Source organism: Malaya genurostris, chromosome 1 (genome assembly GCF_030247185.1).
Source record: "Malaya genurostris strain Urasoe2022 chromosome 1, Malgen_1.1, whole genome shotgun sequence".
Taxonomy (NCBI): Eukaryota; Metazoa; Arthropoda; class Insecta; order Diptera; family Culicidae; genus Malaya; species Malaya genurostris.
This window is the reverse complement of record NC_080570.1, coordinates 21,122,501-21,140,421: the sequence shown is the minus strand read 5'-3', so window position 1 is coordinate 21,140,421 and position 17,921 is coordinate 21,122,501. Positions and strand designations below refer to the sequence as shown.

The following is a 17,921-nucleotide window of genomic DNA, read 5'->3' as shown; positions in this document are numbered from 1 at the left end:
TTTTAAGTTGGTATTGGTCTTATCAATTTGAACATTCTTCACAGAATATGAAATATAAAATGACGGTCTCGTTCCATTATGGTAATCATCTTGAACATTGATATAAATGCAACTTATTATGTGCGCTTAGTGTAATCTAAATCATTAGAAAGCAAAATGCAGTGAAAATCTCTTAGTTTGACCTTAGCGCTACTACGGCACACTTTTCATTGATTCACTCAAAAATATTCTGATAAGTTGAACTCGCGCTCGCGATGACCAATACTATTCATCTGACTCCATTGAACACAATTCATCAACTGGTTAATGATATCAGACTTTTTCTCCTGACTGAGCATTCCGTCATTGAGTCATTTGCCAAGCAATAATTTCGATTCCCAATTTAGCACGTGACTCGAAAAGAAGAATCACATGAATCATGAATCGTTGCGCGCCAAACGATTTTCCAAAGATCTAGCATTCATTTCTTCAACGGCGAAATACTGAGCATCTCCTTGCGCGCCAAACATCAATCGTAAATCTAGCAATCATTGGCGACTTTTTCAGTGGAAAATTCCATTGTCCATACAAAATAACTTTATTGGTTTTTCCCACTTTTCCGATAAGTTTTCCTATTTTTTTTTGATGTACGAACCCGGTGGGTGTGAAAACTGATCAAACAAAAAAAAAAGCATCTCAATCCGTCCATCCGTTCTTACGTGATGCGATTACAAAGAATGATCTCTGCATTTTTATATATATAGATTTATTATGGCCCAACTTTAACCTATACACTGATGTCTTTTTTACACGGAGAATATCTACCGCATAAAAAATGCGCAAAAAAACGCGTAACTTCAGAAAATGCAAAACTACAGATTTTTTTATGCCAAATGTCTTAGAAATGCTTGAAACGTTGAGGTCAGGTGAAATATCTGAAAACATTTTTTTTTGGAAAAAATCGACAATGTTCCAAGTGTCGGGATAACACAAAATCTCGACGTTGTATGCATTTCTAAGACAAAACAAAAAAAACAGCATAATTTTGGAAATCCGCTTAAAAAACCGAGTAACTTTGGCAATCCGCGTAGAAATCGGAAATCTGCATTAAAAGCCGCGTAAAAAATGCAATAACTACAAGGAGCCCCATGGGTTGTTCGAGCCGTTGATGTGGAACAAAGCAGCCAAAATTTCTAATGATCTACAATCAAAAAGTTCAATCAATCGTCACACTTATGTCGTTTTCGCTTGAGAACACTGAAACTGACCCAGGGTAGTTTCTTCAAACAAACACTTTTCACGAAACTGTGTTGTTTTCGCGCTTAGCAACGGCGGTTTGAGCAAACCTGATATAACAACCAGGTTCGAAACTGACTCGATTTTCAGTTCAACAACGTTAAAACTAGGTTCGAAACTAGCTTCAAACAAACGGTTTGACAGCAGTTAGGGTGGAAACTGGGTTAGGTTTGGTATCAAGCGAAAACGACATTAAATTCGAAAAATGCACGAGAGATTGCTTAGATTGATCTTTATTAGGAACCAACACCGAACACGCGAACCCAGAATATAGACTCTATTTGTCGTGATTCGTATTTGTTTTGTAGCCGATGAAATTACATCAATAGCCCAAATGTATGCAATTATATGTTTGTACACTCTAGCGATACGGATATCGATATTTAAGCTTCTTTTCGCCAAGCTTGTGTTCAAGTTTTATATGCAAGCAGTTATTTTTATAGCGTTTCTCTACCGTTACTACCATTCTGCGATTTCGGTTGAAGCGATAAACTTTTTCTCATTATCAATCGAGTTCATCTTATATAAATTGGAAGTAAATCTTATGCACTCCAAATTTACCCTGCGGTAGTTGTCAATTTCTCAGGCGAAACGGCATAACTTGGAATTTCATCCGAACTTGCATGGCACAAGATCAGAGCATACCAATTAAAGCTTCAAATTGTTTTATGGCACTTTTTGTACTGCTGTCTAGCAACAACTTACCTCTAGCAAGCTACGCGTAGCACTGAAACGTTCGCTATAACTTCGCTTCTATTTATAGATTCGCGTGCTTCCAACAGCTTCGCTTTTGCATCGATTGACCAATCAGAGCGATGCTCTCCTTTTTATATATCGCTCACTCCTTCAAAAGCGTCGTCTATGGCAGGGAAATCCGGTATGCCGGAGATGTTTTGCAGACAAAATAGGACACTATTAGCTATTAATCAACATTTCAATGATATACAATAAAAAATACATGGCTATGAACATTCAAATCAATACGTAGAAATATTTCCAATCAAATGATGACATGATATTAATAATTGATACAAAATTGACTGAGCTTTAATTGTTCAAAACCTGACCACATTTCTACGTGTATTTTTCTTGAGTTTCTAATTTGCACCCCTATATAGAAAACAAAAATGTGTTCCACATTAAAAAACAACCGCGTAAAAAAACTGCGGTGTATTTGTCGTTCGCCAGAGTCGGTATCGTGCTTTATAATGGCACAGACAAAAAGTAAATGAGCGGCGTTTTCATCAAACGGGTTCGCCTCCTTTGATGTATTTGATCATATATCCGGATAATTGAATCAGTAAAACCGTTCCAGGAATTGGAGAAGGCTAGTTCCGATCTGTCTTTTGTTGGGTATTAGCATAAGTTAATCACCTCTATTCTGTATTTCGATCTAATCGAAATATTTCAATTCAAAGTTTGGTGGAGCTCGATTTTTCCATACTCACTCGATCGAAAATTTAAATGATCTCACGTCGTAATCAATGAAGTGATAAAAGTCATTGGAAGTCATTTGTAGTGCCTCAGACCGGTCTGGCAGTCCAACCAAAAGGATTTTTGTTTCGCTTTCAGCTGACGTTCGAATCTCTGAAAAATCACATTCCTTAAAGAAATTCCCCGAAATACCGATTCAAAAACCAATCAATTCAAGTATTCTAGCCTAAAACGGTGCATCCCTAGCCCTTTGAAAGCAATCGATTCCCCCAATCAGGTGGCAATTATCAATACAACTAGCCCGTTCGGTTGGCAGGCTTTTATCAACCGATTCATTGTTGCGATAGTGATAAGGGCATCGCCAATTGATATCTCGCTGTTGCTCTGTAAGACAGTCATTTCCCATCAATAACGCGTCAAACGGTGAACAATTCGGTCGGTCGGTCGGACGGTCAAAGCAGGCGGTGATCCAAAGTGCGTTTCAAAAAAGGCATTCACGCGAAAAAGCGGATAAAAAATAACGGAAAAGTGATTGGTGAAGCGACGCGTGCCGAAAAGCAGTCGGGGAAATTGGAAGTGGTGCTGCAAAAAAAAAAATAAATAATAAAATTGATCCGGTGAAGATAACAGGAAGAAAAAAATTGATCTGTGGACGGAAATATTTCCGCTTGGTTTGCTCCAGACTGATTTATTTTTTCATTTTGTTAGCATTCGGCTGGTAGTTGAGAAATTTCGATTTATATTTTTTATAAAATATTGATAAACGTAGAAAAATTTGAAATATTTATTATCTTGCAACCATTCATTGGCATGTGAACACTTCGAAAAATTCAATGAGCGCTTGAAAGGTGTTTGCAGTGATAAGCCGAACAAAGTAAATGATTCATGATGGCTGTAAATTAACGTGCGACGAATCCATTGCTAGATATATTCGAAACCAGAGAATATTTTTCGGATCATACACAGAATCCAATTGCAGTACTAAACAAATAACTGAAAAACAGCGTAAGGAAGCCAAACACGTCCGTTCCGGTAGAGAAACTGTGAGCAGTGAGTGCAAATAAAGCGTTCAAAAAAAAAAATAAAACTAGGACGCGATTCCACCGGCAACGTTCCGGCAAACGGAAGGAGACGGACTCGACCACGACAGAACGGGAAACAATTTTTTTTCGAAAAAGAGCTAAAAACGATTTCCTCTGCGGATGAAGGAATATGGTCAGACATCGGGAAGGAACAATGGTAAGCTCTTTGTGGAAGCAAGAAGAGCTGCACGTACTTCAAACTAACCGGAAAGGGTTTGAATTTCCAATAGTAGACATTGAGTATTGAGATAAAATGACATTGTTTCTTGGTCAATAGGTTCTGACAGACAGATGGCGTCACTAATTGAAAATCTCTCTTGCGTTGTGTTGGTATCGTTTCAAAGGTTGTAATATTACACGAAAAGATGCTGAGTTTGAAACTTACAACGCTAGTTGACCGTCATCAAATGAGTCAATAATCATAGTAATTTTTAACATTCCACGAAAGGCAATCGATCACTCGATGTGGGTGCCAATTGGCACACACATGTCAATCGAATATTTCTGACATATGACTAATGTTTTCCCCCAATCAGTTCTGTAATCAGCGAATCACACACCATTAAATTGGCGCTTCGAACCGAAAACAGAAAATGTTCAATTCGCTTTTTCTAAGTAACCTAAGATACTGACAGATACGACAGGACAGATGAAAAACGGTGTAGTGGACAAAAGTGGCCATGCCTTCACCATTAACGTTGAATGCGAATCTCATTTGTCAATTGTAATAGGCTGTGTTTGATTAAAATTTATAATTATTAGAAACTCGTTTTTTAATAAATTTCGAAACCTTGGCCATGAGCTTTTTTTTCTTTCATACCTTATTTTTTTCCATTTCATGAAATTTCAGTTTTGAACCACTGTGCGACGATGTAAAGAAACGTACAAAATCTGTACTCAAAACTGACCCAAATAAGCAATTTGACACGGATGCCAAGTGGTTACGGATATATTTGTACACAAAATAAACATTTGTGTGAACCACAGTTCAGTTTGTTGGGGGTTTAACCTCATTTTTTTCAACCGATTTGAATTTTTTTTCTTTATACCTTATTTTTTTCGAGTTCCGCATATTCCTCCAGGGTTTTTCGCGGATCTGGCGCGGTTTCTGCTCAGTTTTTGATGTGATAGCGCGGATTTCGTAAGAATTTCAAGAAACATCAATTCACATTTGTGTTTGTTCGACAAAAAAAAAAGTTCTTTGCAATTTTTTTATGGTTGTTAGTTTTACGAAACCCCAAAACATTAAAGATAAGCGAACTGATCGAATTGGTGAATTTTCACCTTAAAAAGTACGGCTGTGTACTGTCGGAGACATAACTGGATGTCGTGAATACGAATATGACACGCTTTATTTATGCTTCCGAATTCGAATTGGTAGTTGATCGATTGTTTGAATGGTGCAACTTCCCCCTCTTTCATTACTAGAAATTTAAACGATGCACCTGAACTAAATTTCAAATTAGTTACATTAAACATTCTGAAACGCAATTAAATATTATGAAATAAGCAGTATAGTTCTTTATAATAAAATAATGGTGGCTCTGAAAAGAACTTTTTATGAAAGCGTTCCTAATGGAGAGTGGCGAGTTGAGTTAGTTCAGCACGCAGACTTTGAATTCTTACCCATATTCCGGAACTAAAAACGATTTTTCGCCATGACTACCAGAATGGGTTTTATAGAGTACAGTAAAGTAAAATTCCGCATAATTCTTTAGGAGTATTATTATGGTTCTAAAAAGAACCGAATAGAAGTCTGAAATAAAGAACTTTACCCTGAGTTCAAGAACTAAGTTTAGAACCAATAACAGACTCAGCATCCAGTTTCAATTCTAGAACGGCAATTTCGAAACTCAAATCAGTTCCGGAATACAGTTCCAGAATCCAGTTTCAGCACGCAGGCTCTGAATTTTAAACCTATGTTGTATTTCGGAACTAAAATCTGAAACCCAGCCAGCAAGCGAATGAGAGTTGCGACCTGAGCATTTGAGGTTTTAACCACGCAGAAGGTGCCCTCGACGTCGCTGCTGGTTGAAAATTTAACTCCTACGACGTCTGCTTTCATCGAACGCACGAAAAGAAATGATCGATTTTCACCACGGTTCCCCTTTTATACGCATTCAGTTGAAGATATGTGCCTGACTACCTCAAAATCGTCGTCCTTGCGCGAAAAACGCAAGCGAAAGTGAAGAGTTTTCCGCATTGTTTTCAAATTTTGAGAAAACCTAATTTTTGAGTTGTTTGTGGTTATCTCAAACTGTTCAAAATATTATCCTAAATTCGTGATCATATTTTTGATGAAATGGTGAAAGAATTATGTTGCTACCATTAATACAAGTCGAGATATCCACGATTAAGTTTTGCTCATTCTTCCATTTGGCTAATTTTGAAAAGGCACCCCATAGTAAAGTAAGTCGTATTCACGACAAAAAAACCAAAATTTTCGAGAAGGTAAATTTCGACTGTATGCTCTCCAATCTCGAATGGTACAAACTGCTTGTTTCAGCAGAACTGTTATCAGGAATTGCAAAAACTTTTCGATATAGGTGATTGCGTTTTCCCGTTCTAATGTGGAAATCGAAAGAAGATATATCGAACTGGTCGTGAAATGATAGTGAAAATAGGACACTGTACAACCTCACCATTTGCTGTTACCTCTGGAGCTCCTCAAGGAAGTCACCTTGGACCGTTTATAATTGTACTGTATCACAACGATGTAAATTTTTCGATCAAGTGTATGAAACTATCGTTCGCTGATGACTTTAAAATATTTCATCTAATCAAATCTGCAGCAGACTCAGAGTTCCTACAAGAACCATTGGATAATTTAACTAATTGGTATAACATCAACAAAATGGTTTTATATGCCACTAAATGCTCCGTCATCTCTTTTAGTCGCAAAAAGTCTGTATTCAAGTTCGACTATAATATTTCACAAACTGCTCTCGAACGCGCATCGTCTGTCTGTTAAGGACCTGGGTGTTCTTCTGGATGCTAAGTTAAATTTTAAGGAGCACATGGAGCTTACTATCTCCAAAATCTCTAATGAATTCTCTGATGTACATTACTTGTAAGCTCTGTATTGCGCTATAGTTTGCTAAACGCTGGAATGTAACGAAAACGATATCCTTTAAACTTACCGCTGCAAACTGATTGGTCTCGATTTGTTATCTGTCCGTCGCGATGTTGGTAAGGCTAGTTTTGTGGCAGACTATTTCAGTGTCGCGGATCGATTGTTCCGAGCTATTGCAATTGTTACAATTCTTCGGATTTTCTATGTTAGAACCAATTATGGATATAACGAGCCGATTGATAGCATGTGACGCATATTTAACAAATGTTTCAATTCTTTCGACTTTCATTATCAATGAATGAGACAATAAATTGAGGAACGATTTCCTGAATGTAATGTTATCAGGAAATCGTTCCTCAATTTATTGTCTCATTAGATTTAGTTTCTATAGAAGCACTAGATTCAAGAAAAATATATCATTTATAGGATTGTAATCTGTTGATGTAAAAGATCAGGTGGTTTTATGCCTGCTGGAGAACAAGTTCGACAGAAACTAGCTCCAGTGGGCTTTTCCCGGCTCCAAATAAAAAAATAAAAGATGCGGAGGAAAATAAAGACATTCAGAGTGAATTCAAAACTGTTTCAATTTGTAGGATACTTTTAGTGATTCTCATATAGAAAGAATATACAATCACCGTGAAAACCGACTCTTGAACCAAGGGTCGAGTTAAGGGAGAATGAGAAAAAAATGCACTTGATTTTGTCGAACAAGACTGAACTGATTTTCACAAACTTAGGTTGGAATGAAAATTTTTATGTTTATCCAGTTCCAGAATTACAGAGTAACATGTGCAAAATACGAGAAAAATATGCACTGAATTTGCTCAGAAATGGCAACATCGATTTGTATCAACTCCGATTCAAACGAACGAATTTAAAATTCCACGGGAGGTTCCTGCATTACAGGGTTATTAGTGTAAAAATTTCTATTTCAAAAATTTTTTGCCATAAGAAATAATGTAAAAAGAGACGAATTCTTTTAAATTGGTTCAACATTTTTACTATAGTCTGTCCACATTAAATTCCATTTGCTTTCTTCTTAGATTGGAAGAGTTTCTGCTTAACTAAATCCCAGTATTTGTCTATTGCGCGAAGTTCTGTACAGTTTGATAGACCGACTGTTTTTGGTACGTATTTGACCCCTTGTACTTTACTTGTACCATTCCAGGACGGGATTCGCACAGTTGGAAGAGACCAAATCCAGTAAAAACTGAGCTGAAGCTTCTGATAGATGGTAGCATTTGCTTAGCAATTATTTATGGAAACTTCCAGATTTCCAAACATAACTACATATGGCCTGCTAAATCCAGTACTTCTTCGAGAACATCGCGATACCTTCTTTGTTCAGGAATACTCGGTAACGCCTTTTTTTGCATTGAGGTATAAAAAGTTAGACGCGGAAGCTGCATAGAGCTTTCGAGGACGAAACGTCCATTATACTACAAGAAAATTTTGACAAAATTTTCGCTGGAAAGCTCCTAGTCGTTTTGCAGTGGAATTTTAACTTCCCAGTAGCGAGCGTGCCACATTTTACACAGAAATATTGAGATTTTTCTCAAAAATGGCTACCAGCCTGTTGTCCAATTTGTGTCCAATGATTTGCTAATACAACATACGGTGCTTTTCGGTAGATTTAGTATTTTGGCAAGATCGCGGGCCGATGAATTCGGAGAGTTTCAACTGTCATATAAGTACATAAAACATTTCAGCGATCCATGAAATATTTCAAAATCTACCCTGAATGCAAGTCTTCGACACAACGATTTGGGTGTGCCTCAAGGAAGTGTCTTAAGTTCACTATTGTTTATCATATACATAAATGATTTGAAACATTGTCTGGGCATAGGAAAGTAGAAACTTTTCGTCGACGATTCTCTTTTATACTGGGTAGGTAAGAATCGAAATGAGATTATAGAATGGACAAACGCTAAACTGGAAGTTTTTACAAAGTATTTGGGTGCGAAGAAACTTGTCCTAATTTGGCCAAAATTATAATGAAATAGAACGAATACGCGTAATGAAACATTTTGGAGTTTACAATGACGAGAAAATGAATCCAATACCTCCATCCAAACTGCTGTCTCTTGAAATGTTCATCGAAAATTTACTTTTCACATGTCATAAGTTCTAATTCAACTGTCTGATTAGGACAAAATTACGGTAATGTTAGGCGATTCAATAACTTTTCAGTTATAACAATAATAAGAAGATGTAACAATTTAAAATTAGCCCGGTTATATCCCTGAAATTATCTATCCCTCTTGTACCACCATTATTATTTTCAGTTTTGACGTAGGACTGTGTCTTTCGTTACTATGCTCACCTGGGTGCATTTTCTAAATTTGACGAAAGTGTAACGAAATTACTCCAGGTTTGAATTGCTTAATAACTGTTTCCCCGATTGAGTATTTTCTCTAATTGTTTCACGAAACGAATGGAAAAAAGATGTAAGATTGTTGCCAATACCACGTTTATTACGAAAACATTGTTTAAATAATGAAAAAATAGGTCCACGAAACATTAAAACTAACCGAATCTAAAACTAGACCCTGTTGAACGTTTGCAAGCTTCAGTCTCTGATAATCCTTGAACGGAGACACATCAAGTGCGCAGAGTGCCATCTACGCCAAGACAATGGAACTACACCCGGCATTATTCAACTGGTGCTTCAGACTGAGATGAGGTTCCGTTCCTCAAACCTAAACGCAGAAAAAATAATAAGCATATTTGCTGTTGGATGTTCGCAGTGTGAGTTTCGAAAACGAAAAGTGGACAACGATGGGGAACATTATACAAAATCAGCCATTCTAATGACTCTAAATGTTATGTGAAGACCTATTAAGCTTACTTCTTTGCAAATCGGAGATAAAAATCATCAGTGTAAGGAGTGTATCGAAAATAAGCTATCCACATACATTTGTGTTGTACGCATGTATTTGTGATGGTTTTTTATGCTCAGGTCACAGCATGCTGTGCGTTTGGCTGTCAGCTTTCGTTACTTTCATTTAATTATTTGTGCGGTTGAAATTCTGCGTTTTCAAAATGTCGCCTATTGAAAAGAAAGTGAAAATTAAGATTCTGGACACATGGCTAAGTGAGAAGGGTATTACTATGCGAAAATTGGCGAAGATGTTTGTCAGTATTAAAACCATCATTAATAAGTTTGGGGAACACTATTCTTTGGATGAGCTACCAGGAAGAGGCAGAAAACCCGGTTCTTCCAACCCGAAACTGGACCAGAAAGTGGTATCTCTAATCATGAACAACAAATCAGTGTCAATACGTGATTTGGTCAAAAAAGCAGGAACGAGTGTCGGATCAAGAGGCGAAATCCCCTAAAGACCTACAAGAAGCAGAAAATCTCGAAACAAAGTGTAGAACAGAAGAAGCGAGCAGCAACAAGGGCCCGGAAATTGTATTCGCGTCTTTTGCAGTGTCCGGATGCAAGCGTTTTGATGGACGATGAGACTAATGTAAAGGAGGACTCAAAAACCCTTCCAGGTCCACAATACTTTACTATCGTCGTTTTGGAGGATGTGAGCGATGCGGACAGGTCGATTCAAGTGAAGAAATTCGGTCGAAAGGAACTGGTGTGGCAAGCAATATGTTCCTGTGGTTTGAAGTCAACCATTTTTACACTACCGGAACTATAAATGCAGAAATCTATCGATGTGAGTGTCTCCAGAAGAGATTGCTGCCTTTATATAAGAAGCATAGTACACCTCCACTGTTTTGGTCGGATTTAGCGTCGGCTCACTATGTCAAAACCACTCTCAATTGGCTTGCGGAAAAGGGTATAAATTTCGTTGAGAAAAATATCAATCCACCAAATTGCCCTCAGCTTCGACCCATCGAACGTTACCAGGGCAATCGTGAAAAGCGTCTTCAAGAAGACTGGTAAGGCAGCTGGGAACATGCAGTACAATACAGGATCAATTTTTACAGGATCAATTTTTTGTATCAATAAAATATCGTTTTTTGTCATAATTTGAAAGAAAAATTTGTAGATAGCTTATTTTCGATACACTGCTTAGTGAAAATCTAGAATAATTTGATTGGCTTTGTGCACTTTTCGGTATGTGAAATTTACAAGGCTTTGAAGGATTGTATTTATAAATCTACCGTGACAAAGTCTAGATAATTTAGTTTAGATGCGATTAGTAGGGTAACAGAGGTATTTTGGCCACTTCATATATTTTGGCCCACCTAACAAACTTTATGGATTTAATCGATGTTAAGTAACCCATGTTGCATCCATTTGAAGCTAATCACATTAAATAACCTATTGCGAAAGAGTTTTTCGAAGATATTACAACATTTGGTGGATATTTTTACAAAATGGGCCAAAATAAAATCAATCCTAAAGTGGGCCAAAATACCTCTGTTACCCTACATTAAACATATATGTTATCGCGATAAAAATAAAGTCTTGTATTTTTCTGTGAAACAAAGTCAGTTTCAATGCATCCGCCATTTTTTTCGCTTTGGTTTCCTGATAGCATTCTGAAAAATGAGAGAGAAATAAAATTGGCTCGACAAGGCTGCCAAACACACAGACATTCAATCTTTGTGAAAGTTGAATATTTTTTCATTGTTCATTGGAATCCATGTAATGTCCAACCCATACGATAGATTAATGTGATAAAACTTCTCATCAAAATAATAAAATGTATGCTGGCAACCCGGTACAGTTTGCTCATATATGAGAGAGTACAAGAGAAATACGACGGGCAAAGAGAATTGAGCGAGCCACGTGGTCGATTTAAAACTCAACACGCGACCCTCTGTCCTCAGCCCTTAAGCATCACAAAGAGAATAAAATACAAACGCAATCTTTTTAAACCTAATGGTCCGTTTCAATACTACAAATCTTAAACGGTATCAAACGGTACTAATAATTGTTATTTATACACATCTCGAATGCAGTCCTACGTCAATCTCGCTCTGGGATTACCTACTCCAAGTTTTTATTAACAAGGTCATCTCGACTAACGGGTCATCGAATCATCGACAAGAAATTGCCGTTAGGTTAAACGACACGCTCAGCGAAATGGCCCCTTTATCAAAGTGTTCTACTTAATCATTCTATTTCTACCCCCCTCTCATTCAGATCATCCTACTATTCGTCCAGCTCGCGTTGATTAGCCAGATTCGCAGCTCGCCAGCTGGCGATTGGGAGGAACCATGGTTTGATTCGAACGATCCGGAAAAAATTATCATCGATGACTACAAGGAGCAGACGGGTGAAATAAAGATACAGATGTGGGAGGAAATAGAAACTCCGTATGAGATGGTTAAGCTCAACTTCCTGGGTAACTCGATCCATCTGGAAAATCCGCCTACTCATTTAGGGGCCCAAATTGAGAAAAAGGATGACAATAAGTGGTATATTATCATCAACAATCGACAGGATTATGAGCAAAATCATAACTCAGCCTTTTTGACACTGATAATGAATGAAGATAAAACTAAACCGTTATACGTTTGGATTGACTTGATCAATATTCTGGATAATGCTCCTGTCATGTCCATCGAAGGTCCCTGCGAGGTGGACGAACTGAAAGCTGACTTTCTTTCCGACTGCCACTATACAGTGAGACACGAAGACGGTTTTTGGAAGGACAATATTGAAGGTCAATATACGAACCGGCTGGACTTTGAACTTCCGGAAAAAGAAGCTGAATTTTTTGGTATGACAGAATCAGAACAACTAGATGACTACAGCAAGCGCTTCACTCTAGGGTAATCTCATTGCAATATCAGTTCCTTACGTTAGTTTTGCTTAAACAAGTCGTTCAATTTCCACAGAGTAAAGAAAGCGTTGGACTACACACAACGGGCCGTGTTCAGTTTTCCCACTACAGTCTACGATTTCAACCGAACTCATGCCACAACAACGAACCTCGTCGTGCAGGTTGTAAACGTTGAAAGCCGAGCACCGATCTTCACCCGTCCGTTCACGACACAGCGAATACTGGAGAAAGAGGAATTCCGGACAACGGTCACAGCCATCGACGGAGACACGGGACTCAATCGGCCGATTTGCTACGAACTTCAAACGGATGACGCAAAATGTCAGTAAAATTTTTTTTCTCATTAATATAAGAAGCAAACATTTTTCGATCTTGCACTTTCCGTAGATGATAAATATTTTGATATCCACACGGAAACTGGACTTCTGACAGTAGCTGCGATCAACCGGGATGCGGAGAAGAACGAACTTTACCTGTTTACGGTTCGAGTTCGATGCCGAGGTGCCGAAATACAACTACAATTGAACAGTTTCAATATCTATTTGCAGATCACCGCTTTCAAGTGTCACAATAAAACCTTCCAGACGTCCAACGAGGCAGCTATCATTCTGGACGATGTAAATGATAACGTACCGTTGTTCTATGTTAGCCCAACATCGATGACATTTTGGGAGCATACACTGATGGAACTTCCGTTCGAACGGTTCAACATCGAAGACATTGATTTGGTAAGTTTGTAGTAGTTTGAGTGACTTTTCGTCGCGCTTCCACGGTGAATTACACTGACACTTTACACAGGGAATTCACGCAACCTACAACGTGGCGTTGCACGAAAAACTCTCCGATCAAGATCAGCAGAGTACAGAATCATTCAGTATCGTTCCGAACAGTGGCTATCAGCTGGCCAACTTCACGATCACCATCGTCAACACCGACGATCTGGATTACGAACTGCCGGAACGGCAACGTTTTCAGTTGATTGTAACTGCGACGGAGGTGGCAGACGAGACCCATACAACCCAGCAGATTGTAGATATTGCTCTTAGAAACTGGAACGACGAGATTCCCGTGTTCGATCAAGAGACGTACGAAGTTACGATCAACGAAACCGACGGAAAGGGTCATCATCTGGTTACTGTACACATCACCGATCGGGACGTTGATGACAGCGTGAACCTCACCATAGTTGGGCGAATGCAGAATGATCTAACCGTCACAGAACTATCGGCCGCTAGTGAAGAAGCGCCCACGTTGCCCACGTTTAGCTTCGAGATCCGAATCGGTCGTGATGAGGTTTTCGACTATGACATCGCCCCCGAAGTGTTGGTTCAACTGCAAGCAAAAGATACGCTACAGACGGATAAAAATGAACCTCTCCATCAAGTATTCGCCCAGCTGGTGATCACCGTTCTGGATGTCAATAACAAACCACCGTCGATTAGTGTAGTAAGTAGCACCAGAACCTGAGACCATTTGCTTTTGAGTACCATTTTTGTTTATTTTTCAGCCCCGTGGAAGAATACACATCGAGGAGAATTCTGCTCCGAATACGCCGGCCATTATAGGCGACGGGATTGCGGAAATTATCGGAACTGATCCGGACTCGACGGCGGATCTTGAGTTCAGTATCGATTGGCAGAGCAGTTACGCGGTGAAAGGTGGTTCGCAGGTTTCGTCGGATGTGTTCGAGGCGTAAACTTACAGTCGAATCGATCGGGACAAAGAGCAATATTTAACTGAATCATTCACTTTCAGGTGTTTGATAATTGACGTAGACGCGAGAGATTCGAGACGTGTAATCGGAATGATTCGAGTAAATCCAGCCCTGGATCAGGCCGAGATAAATAATAGGTTAGACTACGAGAAATACGAAACCTTGTTCCTTACGATAAAGTTGGTGGACTTGGAACAAGTTGTTCCACCGGGCGAAACCGAAGCGATCGTTGTTCTCCAGATAGATGATGTCAACGATAACGCACCGGAGTTTGTTGGCAACACACTGTCGATCGAGCGTTCCGTCTTGGAAGAAGCCGAATCGGGAACGTTTGTGGGTAACATAATTGCCATAGATATTGATGGCCCTTTGCATAACAAAATCACCTACTCGCTAGCGTAAGTAAAAAAGACTCAAATCAGAATGTAATAGATAATGATGAAAGTTTCCAAGTTCGCAGAAGCCAGAACACAACGGTTTGTTTTCGATAGATTCATTCGGGTCACTTCAGGTAGACGCATCCAAGCAGATCAACTGTGACGTCCCAATCACGTACTTTATTCCACTGGAGATAACCCTTAGTGATGGAACATTCGAAACGAAGGGAGAGATCAGAATCGACATCACCGACACAAACAATCGAGTTCCTTATTTCAAGGATTTTCCCGATCAGATTGAAGTGTTCGAAAAATCCCCATCCGGAACGGAAATCAATCGTCTCGGTGTGATTGATCTGGACCGGGATGAACCGTACCATACCGTATCGTTCGAGTTTGACTACAGCACCGATTTGCAGAGTTACTTCGCCATAAGTCTCCTCCAGGAGGAAACGGGTTCGGACGAACGCCCACTACAAGTGGGACTGGTTACGGTGAAGGAAAACAATCGTGAGCTGGATCGGGATGGAGGTCCCGATAGGTTCACCATTAGATTGAAAGTTCAGGACAATCCATTCAGCTCGGGTCGGAAGAATGCGAACGAAACGCAGTTCACGTTGATCCTGCTAGACATAAATGACCAGAAGCCGGTGATGCCTCTTTTGGAGGAACTGAAACTAAGCGAAGATGCCGCAATGGGAATACCGGTAGTGGAACGGTTTGAGGCAACGGATCGGGATGATCGAAATACACCGAATGCCAAGATTCAGTACAGTCTGAAACGGATCTGGCCGGGTAAGTACAAGAACAAACGATGCGATTCAATTAAATACAATACCAACATTTTTTTTGTATACCCATGAGCCATAACTCATCTCATAGTAGGCTGTGCATAAAAGAAAACGATTCGCTTAAAGCAAAACCCAACTCAGTTTCGATCCTAACTGTTGTCAAATGTATGGGTTCGATAGCAGCTGAGACTTGGAGCTTGATTAGTTTGGCTTCCAGTGAAATCGAAATTAGTTTGACAGCAGAACCATGCATATTGGTGATTTGTCCTACGCACATTTCAATCGCAGTGGGAGGTTTTCGGTCAAGGGGTCTTAGAACAAGAAAAGAAAAGTTAATTATCTGCGAAAGTGGCAAGAAGACAAGAAGACAAGAAGACAAGAAGACAAGAAGACAAGACGACAAGACAAGAATACAAAACAAGACAAGAAGACAAGACGACAAGACGACAAGACAAGACAAGACAAGAAAACAAGAAGACGAAACAAGACAAGAAGACAAGACAAAACAAGAAGACAATAAGACAAGAAGGCAAGAAAACAAGACAAGACAAGACAAAAAGACAATAAGACAAGATAACAAGAAGACAAGAAGACAAAACAAAACAAGAAGACAAGAAGACAAGACAAAACAAGAAGACAAGACAATACAAGAATACAAAACAAGACAAGAAGCCAAGACGACAGTACGACAAGACAAGACAAGACAAGAAAACAAGAAGACGAAACAAGACAAGAAGACAAGACAAAACAAGAAGACAATAAGACAAGAAGGCAAGAAAACAAGACAAGACAAGACAAAAAGACAATAAGACAAGATAACAAGAAGACAAGAAGACAAGACAAGACAAAAAGACAAGAAAACAAGACAAGACAAAAAGACAAGACAGAACAAGAAGACAAGAAGGCAAAAAGAAAAGAAGACAAGAAGACAAGAAGACAAGAAGACAAGAAGACAAGAAGACAAGAAGACAAGAAGACAAGAAGACAAGAAGACAAGAAGACAAGAAGACAAGAAGACAAGAAGACAAGAAGACAAGAAGACAAGAAGACAAGAAGACAAGAAGACAAGAAGACAAGAAGACAAGAAGACAAGAAGACAAGACAAGACAAGAAGACAAGAAGACAAGAAGACAAGAAGACAAGAAGACAAGAAGACAAGAAGACAAGAAGACAAGAAGACAAGAAGACAAGAAGACAAGAAGACAAGAAGACAAGAAGACAAGAAGACAAGAAGACAAGAAGACAAGAAGACAAGAAGACAAGAAGACAAGAAGACAAGAAGACAAGAAGACAAGAAGACAAGAAGACAAGAAGACAAGAAGACAAGAAGACAAGAAGACAAGAAGACAAGAAGACAAGAAGACAAGAAGACAAGAAGACAAGAAGACAAGAAGACAAGAAGACAAGAAGACAAGAAGACAAGAAGACAAGAAGACAAAAAGACAAAAAGACAAGAAGACAAGAAGACAAGAAGACAAGACGAAACAAGAAGACAAGAAGACAAGACAAGACAAGAAGACAAGAAAACAAGACAAGACAAAAAGACAAGACAGAACAAGAAGACAAGAAGGCAAAAAGACAAGAAGACAAGAAGACAAGAAGACAAGAAGACAAGAAGACAAGAAGACAAGAAGACAAGAAGACAAGAAGACAAGAAGACAAGAAGACAAGAAGACAAGAAGACAAGAAGACAAGAAGACAAGAAGACAAGAAGACAAGAAGACAAGAAGACAAGAAGACAAGAAGACAAGAAGACAAGAAGACAAGAAGACAAGAAGACAAGAAGACAAGAAGACAAGAAGACAAGAAGACAAGAAGACAAGAAGACAAGAAGACAAGAAGACAAGAAGACAAGAAGACAAGAAGACAAGAAGACAAGAAGACAAGAAGACAAGAAGACAAGAAGACAAGAAGACAAGAAGACAAGAAGACAAGAAGACAAGAAGACAAGAAGACAAGAAGACAAGAAGACAAGAAGACAAGAAGACAAGAAGACAAGAAGACAAGAAGACAAGAAGACAAGAAGACAAGAAGAAAAGAAGACAAGAAGACAAGAAGACAAAAAGACAAGAAGACAAGAAGACAAGAAGACAAGAAGACAAGAAGACAAGAAGACAAGAAGACAAGAAGACAAGAAGACAAGAAGACAAGAAGACAAGAAGACAAGAAGACAAGAAGACAAGAAGACAAGAAGACAAGAAGACAAGAAGACAAGAAGACAAGAAGACAAGAAGACAAGAAGACAAGAAGACAAGAAGACAAGAATACAAGAAGACAAGAAGACAAGAAGACAAGAAGACAAGAAGACAAGAAGACAAGAAGACAAGAAGACAAGAAGACAAGAAGACAAGAAGACAAGAAGACAAGAAGACAAGAAGACAAGAAGACAAGAAGACAAGAAGACAAGAAGACAAGAAGACAA

The 17,921-nt window shown here is 38.8% G+C and overlaps 1 protein-coding gene across 1 annotated transcript in view; it reads left to right on the top strand.

Annotated features, from left to right (window-relative positions):
• The first annotated feature begins 3,132 nt into the window (after positions 1 to 3,132).
• LOC131427068 (cadherin-23-like) overlaps positions 3,133 to 17,921 on the top strand; it is a 17,270-nt gene continuing 2,481 nt past the window's right edge. The window contains exons 1-9 of the mRNA XM_058590012.1: positions 3,133 to 3,948; positions 11,975 to 12,606; positions 12,673 to 12,938; positions 13,005 to 13,099; positions 13,166 to 13,345; positions 13,416 to 14,063; positions 14,125 to 14,309; positions 14,373 to 14,729; positions 14,785 to 15,503. Of these exons, the coding sequence (XP_058445995.1) occupies positions 3,922 to 3,948; positions 11,975 to 12,606; positions 12,673 to 12,938; positions 13,005 to 13,099; positions 13,166 to 13,345; positions 13,416 to 14,063; positions 14,125 to 14,309; positions 14,373 to 14,729; positions 14,785 to 15,503 (3,109 nt within the window). The 5' untranslated portion in view covers positions 3,133 to 3,921. The remainder of the gene's footprint in view (positions 3,949 to 11,974; positions 12,607 to 12,672; positions 12,939 to 13,004; positions 13,100 to 13,165; positions 13,346 to 13,415; positions 14,064 to 14,124; positions 14,310 to 14,372; positions 14,730 to 14,784; positions 15,504 to 17,921) is intronic.